Raw genomic sequence first — 20,033 nt, 5'->3', positions numbered from 1 at the left:
TTACACCCCTTTCTCTGAACTGATTACACTTCAGTCCGTAATTTAGCAACATTTTTGGCTAATGCAATGTTTTCAGCATCCATGAGTAAAGCAATCGTGTATGGTTAGCAAGGCAGACCCTGTTCCACGTAATACCCAGGAAAAGACAATTCAATTGGACTCAGCTATGGAAGTGCATGCACCTTGATGCAGTGCCTAGAAAAACTCCAGGTAATCCAGAACACCATATCATTACTCCTGCAACTGAGGCAACTCTAAAGCCATTAATCCTGCTCAGCTGTCTGAAATGGTTTCTCACAGAATACCAAATCAAGTCTTGGTCCCTGTCCTCAGAGTCCTTCCTAGCCATTGAAAAAGCCATCAACACAGCAGCATAAGGAGGCAAATTATTGACCATAGTGAAACTATATCTCACAGTTAAGTGATAGCAAGCTCACACGCACAAGAGAGAACTTTCTTTAGACTAAGCCTTAATCATGAACTGAACTCTTCCAGAAACCAAGGTCTATCTACCCAAACAAGGTTCTCTCACACGTACAGTTTCTGTCCTGGAACAGAGTATGAATGAGATAAAGACCACACTCAATGGCAGCCCATGCAGTATTTCAAGTCACTGAGATACCACACTAATGCCTTCAGATAAAGAATTTAAAATTGAAATACAGCCAAAATACTAAAAGAAAAAGTGATATTTAGGCATTGGCATCATCTCAGAGCCTAGCGAATTCATAGTTGGTACAAAATAAACCCTCATAGTTGGTACAAACTACCAGAGTTCTCTTGATTGTTGTGGAAGATCTGGCCCTACACTTAAAATGCTCAAGATTCTTCCAGCATTTTTTCTAGTTATTCTTTAACTATGCCTTGTGGACTGAAAAACAAGATTTGGAGATATAACATACCTGCATGTAGGGAAAAAAAGAACATCTCCATTATTTTGGAAATCAGCTGCTTTTTAAGACTTGGACACACATCATAAGAGCTTTCTCTGTCAAAAGCATCTGTTCTGCTGCAGATGTAAACAACTAGCATCCCTTTGACTACATTTCTCTAGCAATTTCTCAAATAAAACATGTAGTGTAGTTTTTCCACAAGTTCCCTTGCCACTATAGAAATACATGAATTCCTGCTAGAATGCATAGATGTTTTGTATAGCAAAATAATAAAAACTATTAATATTTCTTACCCAGGCCAATAATGGCTTTCGTCTGTACTTCTTCATCTGAATGCTTTGTAAAATACATCAGCAGTTCAAGTACTTTATCCTTGATGTTAACCTAAGCAAATTAAAGCAAGAATAATACTTAAGATAAAACAGATGTTTTTAATCTCTTTCAAAAAAGATAATTATTAAAAAGAAAAGAAGAAACAATCTTCCTGCACGGACTTTGCACATACTTACAAACCCCAAAACATTATTGTATGCATTTTGAAAAAATATAGCTTTGAACAGCTAGGAATACAGTGCTTTCAAATAAAACTGGAACATTCAGTACATGTAAGACTTGGAGAGTAAATACAAGTTTTTTTTTTACCTTACTGTTGCCCTTAAAATCTTCCTGATCAAAATCAAAATGCCGACACAGTGCACCAACAGTGAAAAGTGACCTAAGGAGTGCTGGTTTATTGGCAGTAAGTATTGTACTGTTGGGGTCTTCTTGATGTTGACTTTTTAATTTTGAAAGTGCACCTACAATAAGATAAAAGTTTTAACCACAGTGTTTAAACATGGTGCATTCCTAAGACTTGTAGCCAAAACTGAAAAGTGAAAATTACATGTTACGACTTTACTTACCATAGTATCTATTAAAACAGGCCCACACAAACTTATAGTTCTGGGTGACCTTGTTCACAACAGCCCCAAGACAGCTCACACAATGCTGAACAACCTAGGAGCAAGAAAGAACACATGAATTACATACTTAGAATTTAAAATTGAGGGTTCCATAGAACAATACAGAATTAAAACAAACTCTCTGACAGTCTATCTCCTAGACTGCTTTGAAAAACTGCCCAAACTCATAATTGTTAAAATATAGCAACAACATATACAAACTCCAGTAAACCAAGAACATAGCCTTTTTCGTGTCTCATGAGTCCCATGACCAGCATAAGCAACTTTGTAATGAAGACAGACTTTCTTTAAGTCAAAACCATGCATTTTGGAATGTGAAATTGAATCAACAACTGGGTATTAGCAATGAAAAGCTTACCGTCATGCCATATTTGATGATGAGTTTCATGAGGTCTTCCTCAATAGTGGCAAGGAAGGTCTCACTTGGGTGCTCCATTAGTGGCACTACAAGCTCTAAGATTTTTGCAACATTGCAGATCACCATGAAATCATTCTGAGTCTGAAAAAGAAGTGTTTACAGCATTTAATATTTCCGGCTATGTTACCTATTAAACAAGTATTATTAATATGAACTGATAGTGAAAAATCACAGCTCTTACATAAGATATGACTCAGGTATTTAGTAAAGATTTAGAATGCTATTTATATTATTTAGATTTGATATTACATTACTAATTTTTATGAAACCTAGTTCCTGTTTTTTATGGAACCTCTGTTGAAAATCTGTTGAAGCAGAACTTCAGCTTTCATAAAGGCTATGAGCAGACCTGAAAACTTATCAACTCTTGGTCTTGGCAATTTTATTTATTTTTTCTTTCTTTAGAAGTCCTACAACAAATTTACAGAACACTTTCTGACACATGCTAGAGAACACACAACATCTGGCAACAGGTATCAGCAACAAACAAAGTTGTGTTACGGCTGAAGGTGGCTTAAACAAAATAGATAATTATGTCCACTAATGTAGAAATTACAATTAAAATTATTATTAGTTTGCATAATCATGACTATATACATGTTGTAAGTGAGGAACCTCTGGAAAATACTTTAGATATGAAATATACACCCTGGTAAAAAAATTACTTTTTTTTTGACAACTCAGGCTCATTTAGCATAATAGGATAATTTTCATATGCTATTATCAAACTATTTACATATTCAAGCTGACAGTGGTGAACTAATTCTACAATTTATTTCAACCTATGTAAGTACAAAATGTATATAAACTGCTAAAGAGATGCTGTAGCAAGTATAATCAAGGGTATAATCAGATACCCGTTTCCTATACTCTTTGATCTGAAGCAGCTCTAAAAGTCTTTTGTAGATGTGCCTAAAGAATGATTCAGAGCTGAACCCAGAAAATGTTTGGATATACCTACAAACTTATCTGATAACAAGACTCTCAAAAACCTGCCTTTCTGTGGGCAACTGACCTATTATGATGGGATACTGCCACCTTCTCAGCCATGCTCCTCCTTTAGCCGTGGCTGCATGATCTGCCCTGCTCCTTCTGCCAGATCAGGGATTTGTTGCAGCCTTCACTGAGCCCACTGTGCTAATCAAAATGGCGGAAAGCCCCACAGTATGTCAGAGGCAGAAGGACATTTAACTGGAGTGTTTGGTTTACCATTGTAACTCCATAACATTTTTGTGAACTAAACTGTCTTATAGAGAGACACAAAAAAAACAGAGCTGCGTAAGTGGAAACTAGAGAAGGAAGAGGTGAAGTGCTAAAGGACAGAGTGGGACATTTTCATTCTGATATATTTACTATACGTTTCAAGAAATCATAGATTAAGCCTTTAGGCTTAATATTCATGTATTAAATCTTAAATACTTTTAAGACTGTGACTGAAAAACAAAACAAGTTTAAGAAATGATTTTGTAACAGGTGAAAAAGTGATTTTCAGTCCTCAACAGAAAAAGAGGCAGTAAACATTTCAGTTTCATTTGGCTGTAAAATGTGGAGGAGAAGGTGAGGAACAGCATCTTAGAAGTGACACAGACCATTAAAATGACCTAGTACCTTCAGAAGGTAGGATGTTCAGGAAACAGAAAGACAACTTTATTTCTCTTTTCCTACCTTCAATTTTGTTAAGCACGCAAAATAGCCATTAATTTCTATGATTAATTATCTGGGGAGAAAATAAGGCTGATATTCTAATTTTCTCTACTTACACTACATTTAGTGGTGAGGTATGGCTGCATGGTCATGGCATGTTTGACCATTAGCTGGGGCCTGATTTTGCTGAATAAGAACAAAGTGGTTATGCAAGCAACCAAGCGACCAGAATTCACGCCTTTGTTGTCAGAATCTGCAAAAATTAGAAAATATACAAATGATATGAGATCCAAGTATTACTTGATCAATTAAAAACATATGGCCTAACTATCATATGAATATCTTTTCCATGACAATCTCTTCCATGAAATATCCCTCAATATAAAATATGCTTATATATTCTTATTAGATAAGAGCATTAGAGATGATAACATAATGTGTTAGTATTTGTATATGATCACAAAATATGTGCAATAAGAAACAGGGATGCTTCAAAGACGTTATTATTTCATAAATACTGTATACAGAACACTGGTCCAGCCAATGATTCCTATTACAACTGCAGAACACACTTAGGCAAATAAAGTTTTCTGTATCTGTTTTTGTTTTTAGTGACCTAAAACTTTTGACAAATTACTTTAAAAGTAATTCTGTTATTGTGGTTAGTTAGGGAAAATTAGGAAAACTTTATGTACTTTTGAACACTGTATAATAATAATGAACTTGTATGCAAGAATTCACTACAACAGGTTTTGTAATAGGAATTCTCAAACAGTAATTTTTCATCACATTGATTTTAACAACCACTCTTACAATATTCATTTATTTGTATTTAAAATGCAAAGTGGATGAGCTACTGGATTCTAAATAATATTACCTGATAAAGATTCCTCATATTTAAGGATGTGCTCAACCAAATTGTCAACAAGCTGAGTACAGGCTTTCTTCACAGGTTTATATGAGGCATCCTCTTCTGACTTCAAAAGCTACAGCAGATGAAACAGAAATTGATTCAGTAGAAAGGCTACATTCATAAAATCATAGAATCTCCTTAGTTAGAAGGTACCCACAAGGATGAACAAGTCCACCTCCTGGCTTCACCACCCAAAAATCAAACCAAATGTCTGAGAGCATTGTCCAAAGGCTTCCTGAACTCCATTGGGCTTGGTGCTGTGACCACTGCCCTGGGGAGCCTGTCCCAGTGCCCGAGCACCCTCTGGGTGCAGAACCTTTCCCTAACCCCCAGCCCGACCCTCCCCTGTCCCAGCTCCATGCCGTTCCCTCGGGTCCTGTCGCTGTCCCCAGAGAGCAGAGCTCAGCGCCTGCCCCTCCGCTCCCCTCATGAGGGAGCTGCAGGCCGCCATGAGGCCTCCCCTCAGCCTGCTCTGCTCTGGGCTGAGCAAACCAAGGGACCTCAGATGCTTCACACATCTTGCCCTCTAGACCCTTCACCATTTTTGTAGCCCTCCTTTGGAGGCTCTCTAAAATTTTATGTCCTTTTTATACTGTGGCACCCAAAATCTCACACAATACTCAAGGTGAGGCCGAAGCAGCACAGAGCAGAGCAGGACAATCCCTTCCCTCGACTGGCTAGCAATGCCGTGCCTGATGCACCCCAGGGCATAGTTGGCCCTCCTGGCTGCCAGGGCACACCGGTGACTCACGTTTAACTTGATGTTGATGGGAAGCCCGAGATCCCTTTCTGCAGGGCTGCTCTCCAGCCTCTCATCCCACAGTCTGCACGTGTATTCAGGGTTGCCCCTTGTCAGGTGCTCTTGTTAAACTTCCCTATTGTTGGGGATTGCCCAACTCTCTAACTTGTCAAGATTTCTCCACTAGGCCTCTCTAGCCTCATTCATTCATATACATTGGATAAATACTGGTTTTATAATAATTACTACAAGTAAACAAGGATTTTGTATTACGAGATAATTTTTTTAACATCTCCATAAAAGCTCCATGGTGAAGAAAAATTTAAAGGAAGTAAAAAACCATCAAATCAAAATGTAAGAGAATCAAAGAAAAACTACGTGTGACAAAAGGATAGATGAGAGCAGTTCTACTGATGTTTTCACGGGGATGAAAGCTAACTCTGTGCTTCATGAACTATGAGGAAAATATTAATTTAGTCATACTTGCCGAGAGTAATTAATAGAAGACTTTTCAAAATGCTTAGGTAAAAAATAGGGAAAAGGCAAAAGGATTTTTTTTTGTCATTAAACAAAAAAATCAGTCTAAGATGAAACACTTTTAAGAACATAGTAATCAAACTTTGGGTACTGAAATTGTATTCCTTAAGATCCTTTAATATCTAACATGGATTGAACCCCCAAACTATAGTCTTTTTTTCAGTGTAAGCATTAAGCTGATATACTTGGCTAACTATTTTCTTGGCATTCCAGGCTAAAGTAAAATGTTTTGAGACCTCTTTGATGATTTTGTTAATTTTGCTTTAAAATTCATCAGTGCATACAAGAATTAGAGGAGAAAGATACTACTAATCTAATAGATATAAACAAAGCAAGCTCATTTCTTAGAAAAAAGAGGGTAAAACATAATGTAGAAGTAAGCAATACTTTATTCACTGCTTTTACAAACTGTGTAACAGATATATTAGATGTGAAAATATATGTATCTATCACTGAAAAAAATAATCTACATTGAACCAGATGCTCATTTCAGAACTAAGTACCTTAACTGTGGATTTCATGTTATGCCACTCATTATTGAAGACATCAAGAAATTAAAAAACAAAACAAAAAAATGAAAACCTCCCAAAATGAAAACCAAAATAGGAAATATTTTTAGAACATTTTTTTTACATGGAAATAGAGAAACTAGTGTCAGAGACAAAGAAAACTGCAGCAATAAAGATTAAAAAAAAAGTAAGGTGTTTAAAGGGCATTAATTGAATTTGTCTATTGTAAAGGATTGCTTCTGAAGTACCCCTCCAATGCATTTTAGTATCAAAAGAAATATTAATATTCTTACAATGATTATGTCATACCTTAAAATTTTGTTACTTACATTTTGAAGAAGCTGTTCAAACCAATCATACCCTGTATCTCTACAAGCTGCAACCTAAAAGCAGTATTGAGAATAAGCTGGTTAAAACAGGAACCCGAAGAAATATTACTTCAGTGCAGATGTCATCTTTAAAGAACAACAAATATGCAACAGTAAGATGATTTTGTATCTTTATAGATTAGAAACTGTTTTCTACATTAAAAAAAAAATTCTCACCGTTTCAGTAGTACCAGAATTTATATATATTCCATACAATGCAAGGCCTACATATTTTACTGGCCATTGCAAATTTTGGTTTTGTAGAACAACATTTTTTTACACATTAAAGCATATCAAAAATGAACATGTATACACATATGAAAATGTATATATGTATATATATATATATACACACACACATCTTAATAGAAACAAACCAATCCTTAACTCTCATCATGTATCTAGATCAGCTCACAGGTGCTCTCAAGCAGAATTAGCAGAAGATGGAGTTAAGCTCAAGTCAAATTGACTGACTTTTCAGCCTGGAAAAACGCACTCTAAATTTTTATCTGGTAAAAACATTGAAAAGCAGGATAAAGCTGCACACAATTTTAAGTAGACTTACTTGATCTTTACATCTTTGTTAAATTCATATTAACACACCTTCTCAGCACAGTGATTTTACACAACACATTACCACTACAAATGTATAAGCATTTTATTGGAAACAGATTTTTGAGACATGCTGGTTTAAATCACTGTTTCCACAAAGTAGATAAAATTACGCAGTTATTAGTTTACTCTAGGTGAGGACATGACCCTGTATTTGTAAAGAAAACTTATTAATCTTTCAAAATAAATGTTATCAATTGTTTGTGAATTTTTACTTCTAAGAGACCATTTCTCGCCTACCTGGGCAACCTGCTCTAGGGAAGCTGCTTTACGGAACCTGCTTTGGCAGGGGGGTTGGATCCTATGATCTCTTGCGGTCCCTTCCAACCCCTACAATTCTGTGATTCTTAGCTAGGCAACTATCTGCTGCTACTAGCATTTGCTGGGAGATATCATATATAGTAGAAACTTAATATGTTTTAACTGAACAAGTATTTTACACAACTGGAATATAAGGTGGTCCCAGTTATCATTGGCAGCGTTATTTGTGAGTTTATGTTTCATGAGTTGAAGTTTCAAAAGCTTGTTCCATCAGATGAATAATTCTCACACACATTCAATGCCAAGAGATACATAAAGAAAACCATCTGATACGTTAGTTAGTTGTGTATTTTTCGCTTTCTAAAAGACTACAGATAATGTTTCAAAGACACTAAAAATATAATCAATTTCTGCATATAACCCAATTCAAATTTGTATAACATACCACATCAGTGATGTTTAGTATTTTCCTGGTCATTGCTTCTTTGTCATGGTGTGGAGTTGGAGTAAACCAGAGCTTCTGGAATGTTTCATTTACTAATTTCTGAAGGGGAAAAGTAAAAAGTATTAGCAGAAATAAATAAGCCGATCTTGGCACATAAATGTTATCTCTCATATGTCCATACAATAGATTTGCTGATGATACATGCCATTTCATGAGGAATTGTTCAAACTATGTGGAACTGTTGTAGAGAAGGCTATCAGAGGCAGACCCAGATCAAATATTACAGGAGTTATATACTAGCCTCTAAACATTTCACTGGGAAACGATGCTACAGAAACCATTTTCTTTACAAATGGTTACAACTTTCCTGCTCTAATTTGCATTCCTCAGGAAAACATAGCACCCTGAGAAAATAAAAACTAAACACAAGATTATGATTTCTACAGCAGAATTAGCAGCAGTGGTAGATTATTTTGGAGTCTTCAGAACAGTTGTGATAAGGTAGGGAAGAGAGAGAACCCAAGTCTCTCTAGCCAAACTTAGAAGTAGGTTCCCTTTCAATGTTTTTGATGGTGGAAAAGGTGGAACAGAGGGAAAGGGAACTAAATTATTTCCGCATTGCTTACAAAGTATACTGTTTTAAGTATATCTCCTTGTCCATGGAGGCATAAAAAAATACATTTTAGACACCACCTCATTTTTATGAGGTTGTTGTAAAGGAAAGGGAATGAAGGAGAGGGAACAAGGTCAACCTCCTTTTGTAGCCGCACCTTTGATAAACAGTCTTCTCTGAAAGCCACTTGGTATTAACATGTCTCAAGTGGTAAAAATACATAGTGCAACTTTAAAGTTGCAGATTTCAAATGCCACTGAAAGAGTGATACAAAATTATTACAGGTGTATTCTTAACTACCCACCTATTCTAAAATTATTTTGCTTAGTCAAACAAAAACATCAGTGTCAGGTTAATGATTTATCACATAATCTTACTTTTGTGCCCTTCTGCATATACAGTCCAGAAAAAGCAGAATGTGAACACATAAGTAACATTTCAGGGCGAGTAAGTGATTAATAAAATGTTCAAAATTAATGCAAAAAACCATACATAAATACCTCAGACCAGAGAACTTACATGTCTGGTATATACTAAGTTCAAGCACTTGATTTTGTCCTAAAGCTTATTTTGTGTGCAGGAAGGATTTTCATACACCGATTTTACTTGTTAGAAAAGTACTATACGCAATTCTTGCAAGCAGAAAAAAAACCCCAAACCTCTAGAAAATAACTTTTTTTTTGATATTTTGACTGTAAGTAAGAACTTGAAGAAAACAAACAAGAGAAAGAAAAACAAGTCAGCAATGTAAGAAGTTAAGATACTTACTCTCTCAAAAATTAAAAGTAAATAAAAATCACAAACTTTACAAACAAGCAATGTAATATTATTTTTTTAATTATTTTTGTCAAAAAAATAGAAACACCAAAACAATGATAATTAAAATCCTGAGGGATATGTTTTACTCTACCTTAATGCCTTCTTCATCATTGACTCTTCGAATCATTTTCACACACATCTCTGTAATTTTGGGAAATGTTGGTTGTTCAATGCAGATATCCCTAAGTATCTTTATGACTCTTTTTCTGACACTGATACCTGTATCCTGTGAGGATAATAAAAGCATTACACTCTTGAAAACAATTCTGACGTATGAATTAATTTGTGTTATATGAACTAATATTTGAAGATCAACCAACTTTGCTTACAAAATGTATTTAGAAAAGGCAGCTAAAATATTCTAGAGTGCATTTATATGAAAGGTCAGCATAACTTGCACCACTTTATTTGCAACAATTCTAAATGGCTGTTTGAGTGCCCTTTATGTTGAAATGCTTCCTTCACTTACACCGTCTTCTGTATAGGAGCTCATGATATTGCATATGTGTAATTCCACTCCATGATTTTAAAAGCTAGATGTAGTGATGCTTTAACTATGTTGTTCAAACACACAAAACCCCTGTAGATCTGGACAGTAATACTTCAAGCTTTTGGACAAAGCTTATGGATAAGCCCTATGCAGCAAACCTTTTCCATTTTCCTAGGCTTTGTCTGAGGTGGTGGATGAGGAGTTTCACTTCATATGATCATATTCAAAACCTGTTTATCTGAACATCAGCATGAATTATGTCATGCATGCTTGTAAGCACAGGGAGCCAGCTATCTCTAGAGCCCCTCACAAACATGTTTTATTATATAAGTACAGTAAATGAGTGGTACTTGACTAAAAACCTACATGACATGGATCCTAAAAGCTAATGTTACTTTATAGTTAAATTAACATTGTATTTTATCTGAACATCCAGACAAAAAACACTTCCTGTACAAAACCTGAACTTCTAACACTACTAAAACTAACTTTCTAACAGGAAACCTTTTATAAAGCTAAAATACAGCATAGAAAAGCAAAGTAGTTTTATATTTTTTTCTTTTGGATTACAAATGGAAACTTCAGAATACTGTGCTGTCGATCTTTCTTCATTGTCTCACACTACCAATTTGCCTTCAGTAACCTATTTCTCAAAATCCAGAGATATGGAATTCCTCTTCTCACATAATCTGCGTCTTAACAGTGGAATTAAAAGGAACACAATCCTGGTTCTGCTGCAGTACAACTTTCTGCGTATGTTTACTTTCTGATGCCAAAAAGCCTAACTGGAAACAAGTGATGTGTTTTACACGGTTGGTCTTACAAGGATGATGTACCTCATTTAAAACAATGAAATGTAATACACTGTTGGGTTTGTAATTCCGTATTACTAAACATACAAGCTCTGCTGAAAGCAAGTTTCCCAATGCCATTTACTTTATCATAAATATCACAAGTCACCATACCAATATTCTTTCAATCAGCATGTCATAATACTGCTCAGCAAGCTGAGGACGACACAGCACAAATCGGCCAAGCAGCTCCACAGCTGCTTCTCGTACACTAGTAGAGTTATCCATTAACCGCCCATGAACACCTCGTTGCATATCCAGCTGAAAAGAACAAATACAACACAAATCCAAAATAAGAAATAAGGATTTCTTCAAAGTATGCATGTGCATGATGGGATTTTTTTTTTTTTTTTTTTTTTTTTTACCCTGGCAAGAATACTGGGGTCTACAGCAACAACCTCAGACAAACACTTCATGGCTTTTGTTCGAACAGCAATTGCATTTTCACCAAGTACACGCAGAATCTAGTAAGAGAACAAAAAGAAAATTTCAATTGCTTTGGGAAGGCAGTAAACAGGGCTTAATAAAGGCAAAAATGCAGAAGAACAACACGTATGCTATTTAACTAAAATAAGAGTATCTGTCTACTAAAAATTGAATACATTTTCTCAGACAGTAAAGAGGTGCATGTAAATGATGCTCCATAGCACTGATGACTTCAGCATAGGTATTTGCCAGGATTTGCTGTATCTCTAAGACTATTCCAAGCAAGATTCATACAAGGTCCATATGTTCACTCCACGTCCCTTTACTTTAAATTGTACTTTTGCCATTCAGATGAGGCTTTCACCATGCTTCTTTTAACAGGAAGGTTGGATTTGGACACTGTAACTCTAGAACTGGCTACGTATGTAGATCAGTATAAGTAATGTGGCCTAAACCGTTCCTGGAGTTCAAACATGTCACCATGCCAACATTTTAGTCCTCCCAGGAAAAGGAAAGAAACCACACTGTCAAACACCTTCTGAAGCGAGTGGGAGTAACATGCACTTGTACAAGCAAATAACCATGTTGACATGTATTTTCAAATCAAATTAAGATACATTTAATGGGTTAGCACTACCAAATGAGCAAGCATCTTACAAAAACTGTGGAAAAGATTTCAACATTCTGTAATTAACCCTTTACTGTGTGCATTTAATATAATCATTTTGCATATACTTACACAAAGAAAATCACATAAGCACAATATGACGTATAAAATGCATGCAAGAAAAAGAAAAATAAGCACTTATTTTCCATCAGTACAGAATATGAAAGCACGTGGTGTCATCATCGCCTCACAAATACCTGTGCTCAGCAATGAGCAGGTATTGCACACTACCTCAAGAGTGTTTAGAATCAGAAACCAACTCTGTTTCACTGTACTAATACTTCTGGCACAGTTTACCTGTGTCAAATAAATATCGAAGCTCTGGGCAAACGGCCTCATAGAGGCCAAGTAGCGAACAATCAAACATGCATCTTCATAGTCCACGGTATCAGAATTCATCCTGCAACAAATTCAATGCAATAATTAGGACATGTTTATCAAAAATAGCTAAAAGCATCAAATAAGATGCCTTAATAAAGGTTAATAAAGAAATCAGCAGTAGTGAAACATACTTCAATGTACTGAACTGAAACGGAGCAGTTTTAATGATGCTGCGAAGAAACTTTTTGCGACTTTCTGCTCTATGCATGATTTGTCCTGTGGTCTCAACATCTTTTGCATGATGAGTTCCTTCAGATGAATCCTCATCTTTCTGTGATTTAATTGCTTTCTCTGTCTCCATAGTTGTATCACGGAACCACTGAGCTATATAAAACTTCCGAGAAAACTGGAGACATACAACAGGATGCATAGAAAAGGAGATAAAACAGTGAAATTAACAGATTTATAATGAGATTAAGTGAGTCTAACGCATCAACCATATTTTGGAAAAGACAACAGTGTATGTTAAGGTGTCAATTTAACTGATGCACGACTGAAAGTCATTTTATTCAGTCAACATGTTATAGAAATTATTTTTATGTACATCAGAAAGCTGAAATTTACCACTAGTGATGCATCAGTTTCTGTGTTCTCATCCAGGTAATCCAGCAAAGCCTTTTGTAGCTGTTGAATTTCATCTTCTCCTCCTGAAACCTGTCAGAAGGAGAAAGATAGATATAAAACAGAATATTGCTCAGTGGTAATTATTATCTGACAATCTGCGTGTCCACATATAAAATAAAGTGTAAGTGTTTTGATAATTGCAGAACATTAACAATATTTTAAGCAGTTACCTGTAAACTGCATACAAACTAAAGCAAATTAGACTTTGTGACTCCGAAGTCTAAAAAAGATTAAAAGCAGTTTAAGACTCGTGTTAAAACTTATTGACTGATATGATTAATTCTCCTTCTATGATCTTGTGTTAAGATACTATGTCACTGAGGAAAAAAGAAAGGCTGAAATCACACAGAGCAGACTGACACAAGGTTTAACATTTAAAAGTCATTGTTAGTTATCTTACAGACAATAAAAAAAAAAGAAACAGTGACTTCTCAGGCATAGAAGACACAAAATGCAAATGAAAACAAATATGAAAACCACAGACAACAGTAAAAAGGTATGGGAAAAATTAAAGAAATAAAAATAACTTATTCCGTATGCCAAAAATATTTGGCATAACTGTTACCAGGGATAAAGCACCTCCACAGAGAAAGTGCAGCAACTGTGCTCAATGTATCTAGGGAAAGAATTTACGGAGGATGTTACTAAAAACCTCTGGGATCTAGCATTAAAGTATCACACTCTCTGCGATTAAACTAAGTTTCTGTGCACATAATGGTGATGTAGGTTCATTTGTAAACATTTAGCACCCTCCTATATGTACAAATTATAAATTAAATGTTTTAAATGTTAGATTTTGTGGATAACATGCTTAATGAACTCTAAGTATTTTCAAACAAGTAAAAAAAATACAAAAGAACAAACAGGGGAAAAAAAAAGCCCATAAATAAAATCATATTCAATACTATAAAAGTAGAAAAGAATAATTCCTGGTTTAATCTTCTTCAGCTACAAAAAATTTTCTTCTTCAGCAATAAACCTCACAACTTAATGAACTTTAACCTCTGCAGGAACAGCACAGTTTGAGAATTTTGTCACAAGTGCAGTAAATAATATAGCTTGCAAGCATGAGCAAGTGGAAAAAGATATGGTCACAGTCCAGAGGATCAGAGTATAAAGAGAGAAACTAATGAATAGATTTTCTCCTAAATCTGATTACACGGTTCAAGAGTCCAAACCACAGTAGACACTTATAAGCATTCATCAGTCCTTGGGGAATACCCTGGTGGCAATATCAGAGGGTAGAAGGAAACATCAAATAGTCTGAGTGTTCAACTCAACAGGAAAGAACACTCTGTAGAGGTGTAAGCCCCTTTCTGATTGGAAACAATAATTTCCTGATGACTAGAGCTATGTCCACCAATGGATCCTCTTACTGTCTTTCCATCTGAGTAATAAACTCAAACTTAGCTGTTACACAAACATTTCCATGTAGTTATTTTTTCTTATGTTATAAATCATTTATAAACAACACACTGTCTACCCATACTAATCGTACTGTATAATTTATATTTCCATAATGTATGGATGGTACTGTCCACCATCAATGATGTTAAGTTCTTGAATAACTGAAACCAAAATCCTGTTAGCACTCAATTGCCCAAAGCAATTTTATTTTCTGCAGATGCCAATGCCTAGTTACTGCCTGATCTTGTTAAAAAAATAAAAATCAGGTTACCATTTGCATACATATCTTCCTGGAATATCTTTCAATACCTTTATAACTTCTGGAGATAGGGAAAGAGATAGGGGTCCTTCTAAAACATTTCCCTACAAAATCTGATGTAGAATTGTCAGAATCACTGCCAATAGAAGAGAATAATAATTCACTAGCACACAGAAGTATACATTATATTAAACCATGAACATGAAGATTTGACACTCTATATAGTACAATATTCTAATCAACAAAAGTTACGGCAATTATCAGTCTCACAAAGGAGTAGATGAGCTTTGATTTTTTATTTGAATGCCTGTGAATTGTGGAATTGTTTCCTCCAGCATAGATCTGTAACAGTCGTTACAGAATACACGAAATAGATCTGGATACTTTTTCAGGCAACCGAAAGGGAAATTCTGATATAGTGAATTTGATATGACTACTCAACTTCAGATCTGATCACAGTGCAAGCAGGTAATAGTTCAAAAAGAAGCATATAGGCCCCATAAGAAATGTGCAAGTCTGTATTTTTAGAAGGACACATAAGACCTGATGGTTTGCTCATACTATGTGCAGTAGAGAATTCAAAAGCACATATCACTTTGATATCTGTTGCCACCCTTGCAGATTTGGAAACATTTTGATAATCAGCATCAGCAGAAATGCACATGTGCATTCTCTAGTGAAAGATATATGCAAGTCCTGCATGTAAAATAAATACGACCAATACCAGACACATCATATAAAATCTAACCTTACAGGCTGAAGACTTGAACTCTCTAAAACCCGTATAAGTGCCATAAGCCCAATTACCACATTGTGACAGCAAATACTTACATACACACATATTTTTATTGCCTCTGAAGACAGAATTCAACTGTTGCTGTCACTCCATTATTTCCTCTATATTTTTACAGTAAAACTGGTTTTACCACTGTAATTAACCACTTAATATAACCACGATGAGTTAAGAAATGTGATACTTATAAATCAACGGTTTAGATTTCTGGAAAACGATGAAAACTGATTCTTCACATGTTTTTTGTTGGAGATATTTTTTGTTTGCTTTTTGCTTTTTTAAATAAATCTTTATAATTTTCAAAGATTTCAATGGACGCATCTCAATCCAGCTGAATCCAGCTGGCATGGGATCTCTCACACACCTGTTTGAGGATTCTGGCTATAGATCCTTGATCCATTTTGCTAGTGACTGCATCTTTCCTCAGTCTTGCAGCTACAGTTCCAAGATAGTCAAGCGATGCAACTCTTAAAGCCATTTCTGTTGATTTGTTACTGAACTGGTGAACCTAAGAAAAGCAGAATATATACTTTTTAAGTTTTTATTTTTATAAATGAGATTCCTATCACACAATACTGGGTGACCTTATTAAAAATTCTACCAAACCTCCATATTCAGTAAAATTGTCATTTACTTTTGCACCAGATACAATCCTTATTTTGTATTACTGTTTTTTTTTCTTTTATTGTCTCTCGCTACATGTATGCCTGTTAGAGGTTTTTTAAATATACACTTTCATAAAATAAACCAGACATCTAGCATAGCATAGATCTTAACCATCAAAATACATCTTCCTCATTATTCCCACAAGTGTAATGAAAGCTACATCTTACTAGGAACAGACTATAACATATTCAAAAAGAAAAAACAAAAACAAAACAAAACAAACAAACAAAACCCACCAAGAACAAATACCCAGATCAAATCAGCTGTTAGCACAGCTAACAGAAACAACCAACAGATGCAGCCATTTGTGCAGCAGTCTTTGGCCCTGCTTTGGGAAGCTTCAGAAAACTTCAGAACTTTCTGTGTTCAAGGTCCATGAGCACTGGGGAACTCCTGGCAACTCTCTGAGGAACTTGAGGTTGCCTGCTGCTGTTAGGCAAGGACAAAGGTAGGGGAGACCAGTAGGGTGTGGGCCTGCAGAAAGTCTAGATGCTCCTAATGAGCTCTAGGGGTTTCTAACAAGCATCATTAGACAACCCCTGACCTAAGACGTCAGGAGTTTCTGTTGCAGCTGCCCCCCCACTAAGGGAAGGGGTCAAGTATCCCTTTAGCTGGTGCCTAGCTACTCTCTGAGGAGAGGCCTTAATAAAGGCCTAATCTAGAGCACATGTCCCAGAGTATAGCTAACAGAAGCGTCCAACAGATACAGCAGTTTGCATAGCAGCTCACGCAGAAGGGTGCATTGTAGGCATCAAAGGAGGCCCATGGCTGATCTCAGGTCCTTGCTACATTCTCTGACATGGAGATGGATCCCTGCCCAACTGTGCTGGGGGCACACCCAGCTGGAAAGCAGCTTAGCAGAAAAGGATCTAGGAGTCCGGGTAGACACCAAATCAAACATAAGTCAGCAATGTGCCCTTGCCAGTAAGAAGGCTAGTGGTATTCTTGGCTGCATTAGGCAAAGTATTGCCAGCAGATCAAGAAAGGTGATCCTTCCCCTCTACTCAATGCTGGTGAAGCTTTAAGTTGAGTACTATGTCCACGTCTGCCCCATGCAGTACAAGAGAAACATGGACATACTGGAAAGAGTCTGACAAAGGGCTATTAAAATGATCAAGGGACTGCAGTGCCTGTCCTATGAGGGGAGGCTGAGAGAGCTGGGACTGTTAAGCCATGAGAAGAGGACGCTCACGGGGGAATCTCATCAATGTCTACAAACACCTGAAGGGAGGGTGCAAAGAAGATGGAGCCAGTGGTGCCCACTGACAGGACAAGAGGCAATGGGCATAATCTGGAATACAAGAGGTTCTAAATGAGTATCAGGAAGCACTTCTTCACTGTATGGGTGGAAAAGCACTAGGACAGGCTGCCCAGAGAGGCTGTAGTCTTTCTTTGGGCATCCTGCTCTAGAGGTGTCCTTGCTTGAAAAGGGGGATTGGACCAAATGACCTCCAGAGGTCCCTTCCAACCTTAACCATTCTGTGATTTTGTGAAATTACTGTGTTAATTACACTGTAATTAATACTGAAGAACAACTCTCTTAAAACACATCAGCAAAAATGTTCACATTCTGTAAAATTTCATATTCCATAAACAAATTGTATTGGTACAGGAACTACCTACCTATCTGTTTTCAGATTCTGTGCTGAATGAACAGTCCGGAGAGGATATTTAACATGAATAGTTACAGCTATTAGTCTGAATTTACTCTAAATGAATATCTGGTATAGAATGGCATTTTTTAAATATGGAAAATGTCACTGAATAGTAGAAGTGTACTTCTATGAGAAACAATTTACGTATGGCTTTTTCCAAGTTGCTTATCAATGATCTTCTTACCTAAACTTTATTATTTACAGTAAGTGATACATGCAAGAAAATCCTTAGATGCTGCATGTCTGCTCCAACTATCTAAAAACATTCCTGTAATAGATGGAGATGAAATAGACAAGTCTTCACAGTTAAAAACAAGAATCCCTTACCAATAGCCTTCCTAACAAGCTAAGTAGCAACTCTGCAGCTGGCCATTCTGGTTTATTGACTGTGGAAAGAAGATCTTGAATGAAGTTCTCAAACAGTGGCCTATAATCTTCTTCCCCTTGTTTACTGCCACACCTGTTCAAAAGAATGCATTATATAAGTAAATCTTAGAGACATTTAAGCGTTTCTTCTGATGTAAACAAAAGCAATCCTATGGTTAATCAGAAAAAACAAGTTTTAAGTGATTCTAAAAGAAAAAGAATTTTATCCAGTAAAGGACAAATAGTTCTAACATTCTAACATTCCCTAAGCTTTTTCATTTATTATTTTGAGTTAAAGCCTGCATGAAAAGGATGGATGAGGTAGGTAAAATTCTGAACCTCAGGCTGGAGTGGTGTATTTAGGAGGTATTGATTCTAGACTCTTTAAGCCTGGTCTGACTTAATTCAGAGTGATAAGACATCTCAGTATTATGTACTTCAAGGTTAAAATCAGAATGTAAAATTCAAAAGATAACATACCTGATATGTTTCAGTTACATGTAACAGTCTTAACATCTTTAATGATATTAGAAGTATGCAGAGAGATGGCTAGATCTTTAAACAGCCTCTCAGCTTAACAGTGGAAATTAACACAGTAAAAACCTCAGGACTCTTTTTAAAAAATGCCTACTTAGGTTATTCAGGTGTGTGTGTGTCTATATATATATATATATATTATTTTTTTTCTTCCTGTTGAGCTATTGACATTCCTAACTTTGGCTATATGAAAGTGATTCTAGGTTCTCTCTATCTTAGTCATTCTGATGACTGAATGAATCTGGTTTCACCACTTAAATATTTGTTCATCCTTCTCTTACATGCTTCAGATGAGTAACAGACACCTGATAAAAGTATCCTATATAAGCTGCCAGATAGTTCTTCACACAATTTCTACGCAATACATTTTTTTGTCCAGGAAAGTAACTCTGTTAGGGATCTATGAAGTACATTGCTATAAGTAACTTCACTAGTGGGTATTTAGCACAGTTAAGAAATTAGGTTTGTCCTGAGGAGTGACAGACTTTATTCAGAGTTGGCTTCATCAATACACTAAAGAACATAACTATACTTACTTCTTAAGGAAAATAGAAAGGAAGTTTTGTGCTGTTCTCATGGCTGTTTCATATGAGTTAGTAATAAGCACATCTTGATCCACCTAAAAATAAGAAGATTTGTTAGACTAACACTTGAGCATACATAGAAATATTATTTCCAGATCAGTATGTCTCATGCAACGAATAATTACAGCGAACAAAATTACACCGTCCAATTACTAGACCACCGTCATAAAACGTTATACCCACAAACACAGTCATTCCTGAAAAAAAAAAAGAAAAAAAAATTAAGAAAATAGGATTTCTTAAAACTATCTTCCTTACTTTTTTGTTCGATTCCTCCTCTGAATTAGAATCTTTTTCTGCAGATGGTAAGTGCACAACACATTGAATAAGCTGCAGAACTAGTGCTGTTACCATCTGAATATACATGGGCTCTCCATCAGTGTCACTGCTATTTAACCTGTTAATATGAAAAGGACAGCATTAACACTAAAATAAAACAAAACTATTATTTTGAGCCCTAAATAATTTTATGATTTATAATGCTTTTACCACAGCTAGAAATCTATATTCTAGACATTTAACTAGTCATTTGCTTCTCTCTTATGAAGTGAAAGAGTGGATCTAACAAAAACAATAAGTATTATTCTTAGGTAG

General features: G+C 35.8%; 1 protein-coding gene across 7 annotated transcripts in view; it reads right to left on the bottom strand.

The window, feature by feature from the left end:
• Window positions 1-20,033, bottom strand: part of NIPBL (NIPBL cohesin loading factor) — a 168,252-nt gene that overhangs the window by 10,776 nt on the left and 137,443 nt on the right. For all 7 annotated transcript variants that reach the window (XM_080572858.1, XM_080572862.1, XM_080572863.1 and 4 more), the window contains 18 exons: window positions 19,698-19,836; window positions 19,392-19,474; window positions 18,280-18,412; window positions 15,996-16,139; window positions 13,113-13,202; window positions 12,680-12,894; window positions 12,465-12,567; window positions 11,440-11,538; window positions 11,189-11,335; window positions 9,825-9,959; window positions 8,302-8,400; window positions 6,945-6,998; window positions 4,795-4,903; window positions 4,034-4,170; window positions 2,214-2,354; window positions 1,796-1,889; window positions 1,536-1,690; window positions 1,187-1,277 (listed from right to left, as the gene is read on the bottom strand). In XM_080572858.1, the coding sequence (XP_080428984.1) occupies window positions 1,187-1,277; window positions 1,536-1,690; window positions 1,796-1,889; window positions 2,214-2,354; window positions 4,034-4,170; window positions 4,795-4,903; window positions 6,945-6,998; window positions 8,302-8,400; window positions 9,825-9,959; window positions 11,189-11,335; window positions 11,440-11,538; window positions 12,465-12,567; window positions 12,680-12,894; window positions 13,113-13,202; window positions 15,996-16,139; window positions 18,280-18,412; window positions 19,392-19,474; window positions 19,698-19,836 (2,168 nt within the window). The remainder of the gene's footprint in view (window positions 1-1,186; window positions 1,278-1,535; window positions 1,691-1,795; window positions 1,890-2,213; window positions 2,355-4,033; window positions 4,171-4,794; window positions 4,904-6,944; window positions 6,999-8,301; window positions 8,401-9,824; window positions 9,960-11,188; window positions 11,336-11,439; window positions 11,539-12,464; window positions 12,568-12,679; window positions 12,895-13,112; window positions 13,203-15,995; window positions 16,140-18,279; window positions 18,413-19,391; window positions 19,475-19,697; window positions 19,837-20,033) is intronic.

The sequence above is a fragment of the Anser brachyrhynchus genome, assembly GCF_964034855.1.
Source record: "Anser brachyrhynchus genome assembly, chromosome: Z".
Lineage (NCBI taxonomy): Eukaryota > Metazoa > Chordata > Aves > Anseriformes > Anatidae > Anser > Anser brachyrhynchus.
The sequence above is the reverse complement of the archived record's forward strand: the minus strand, read 5'-3'. Positions and strand labels throughout refer to the sequence as shown.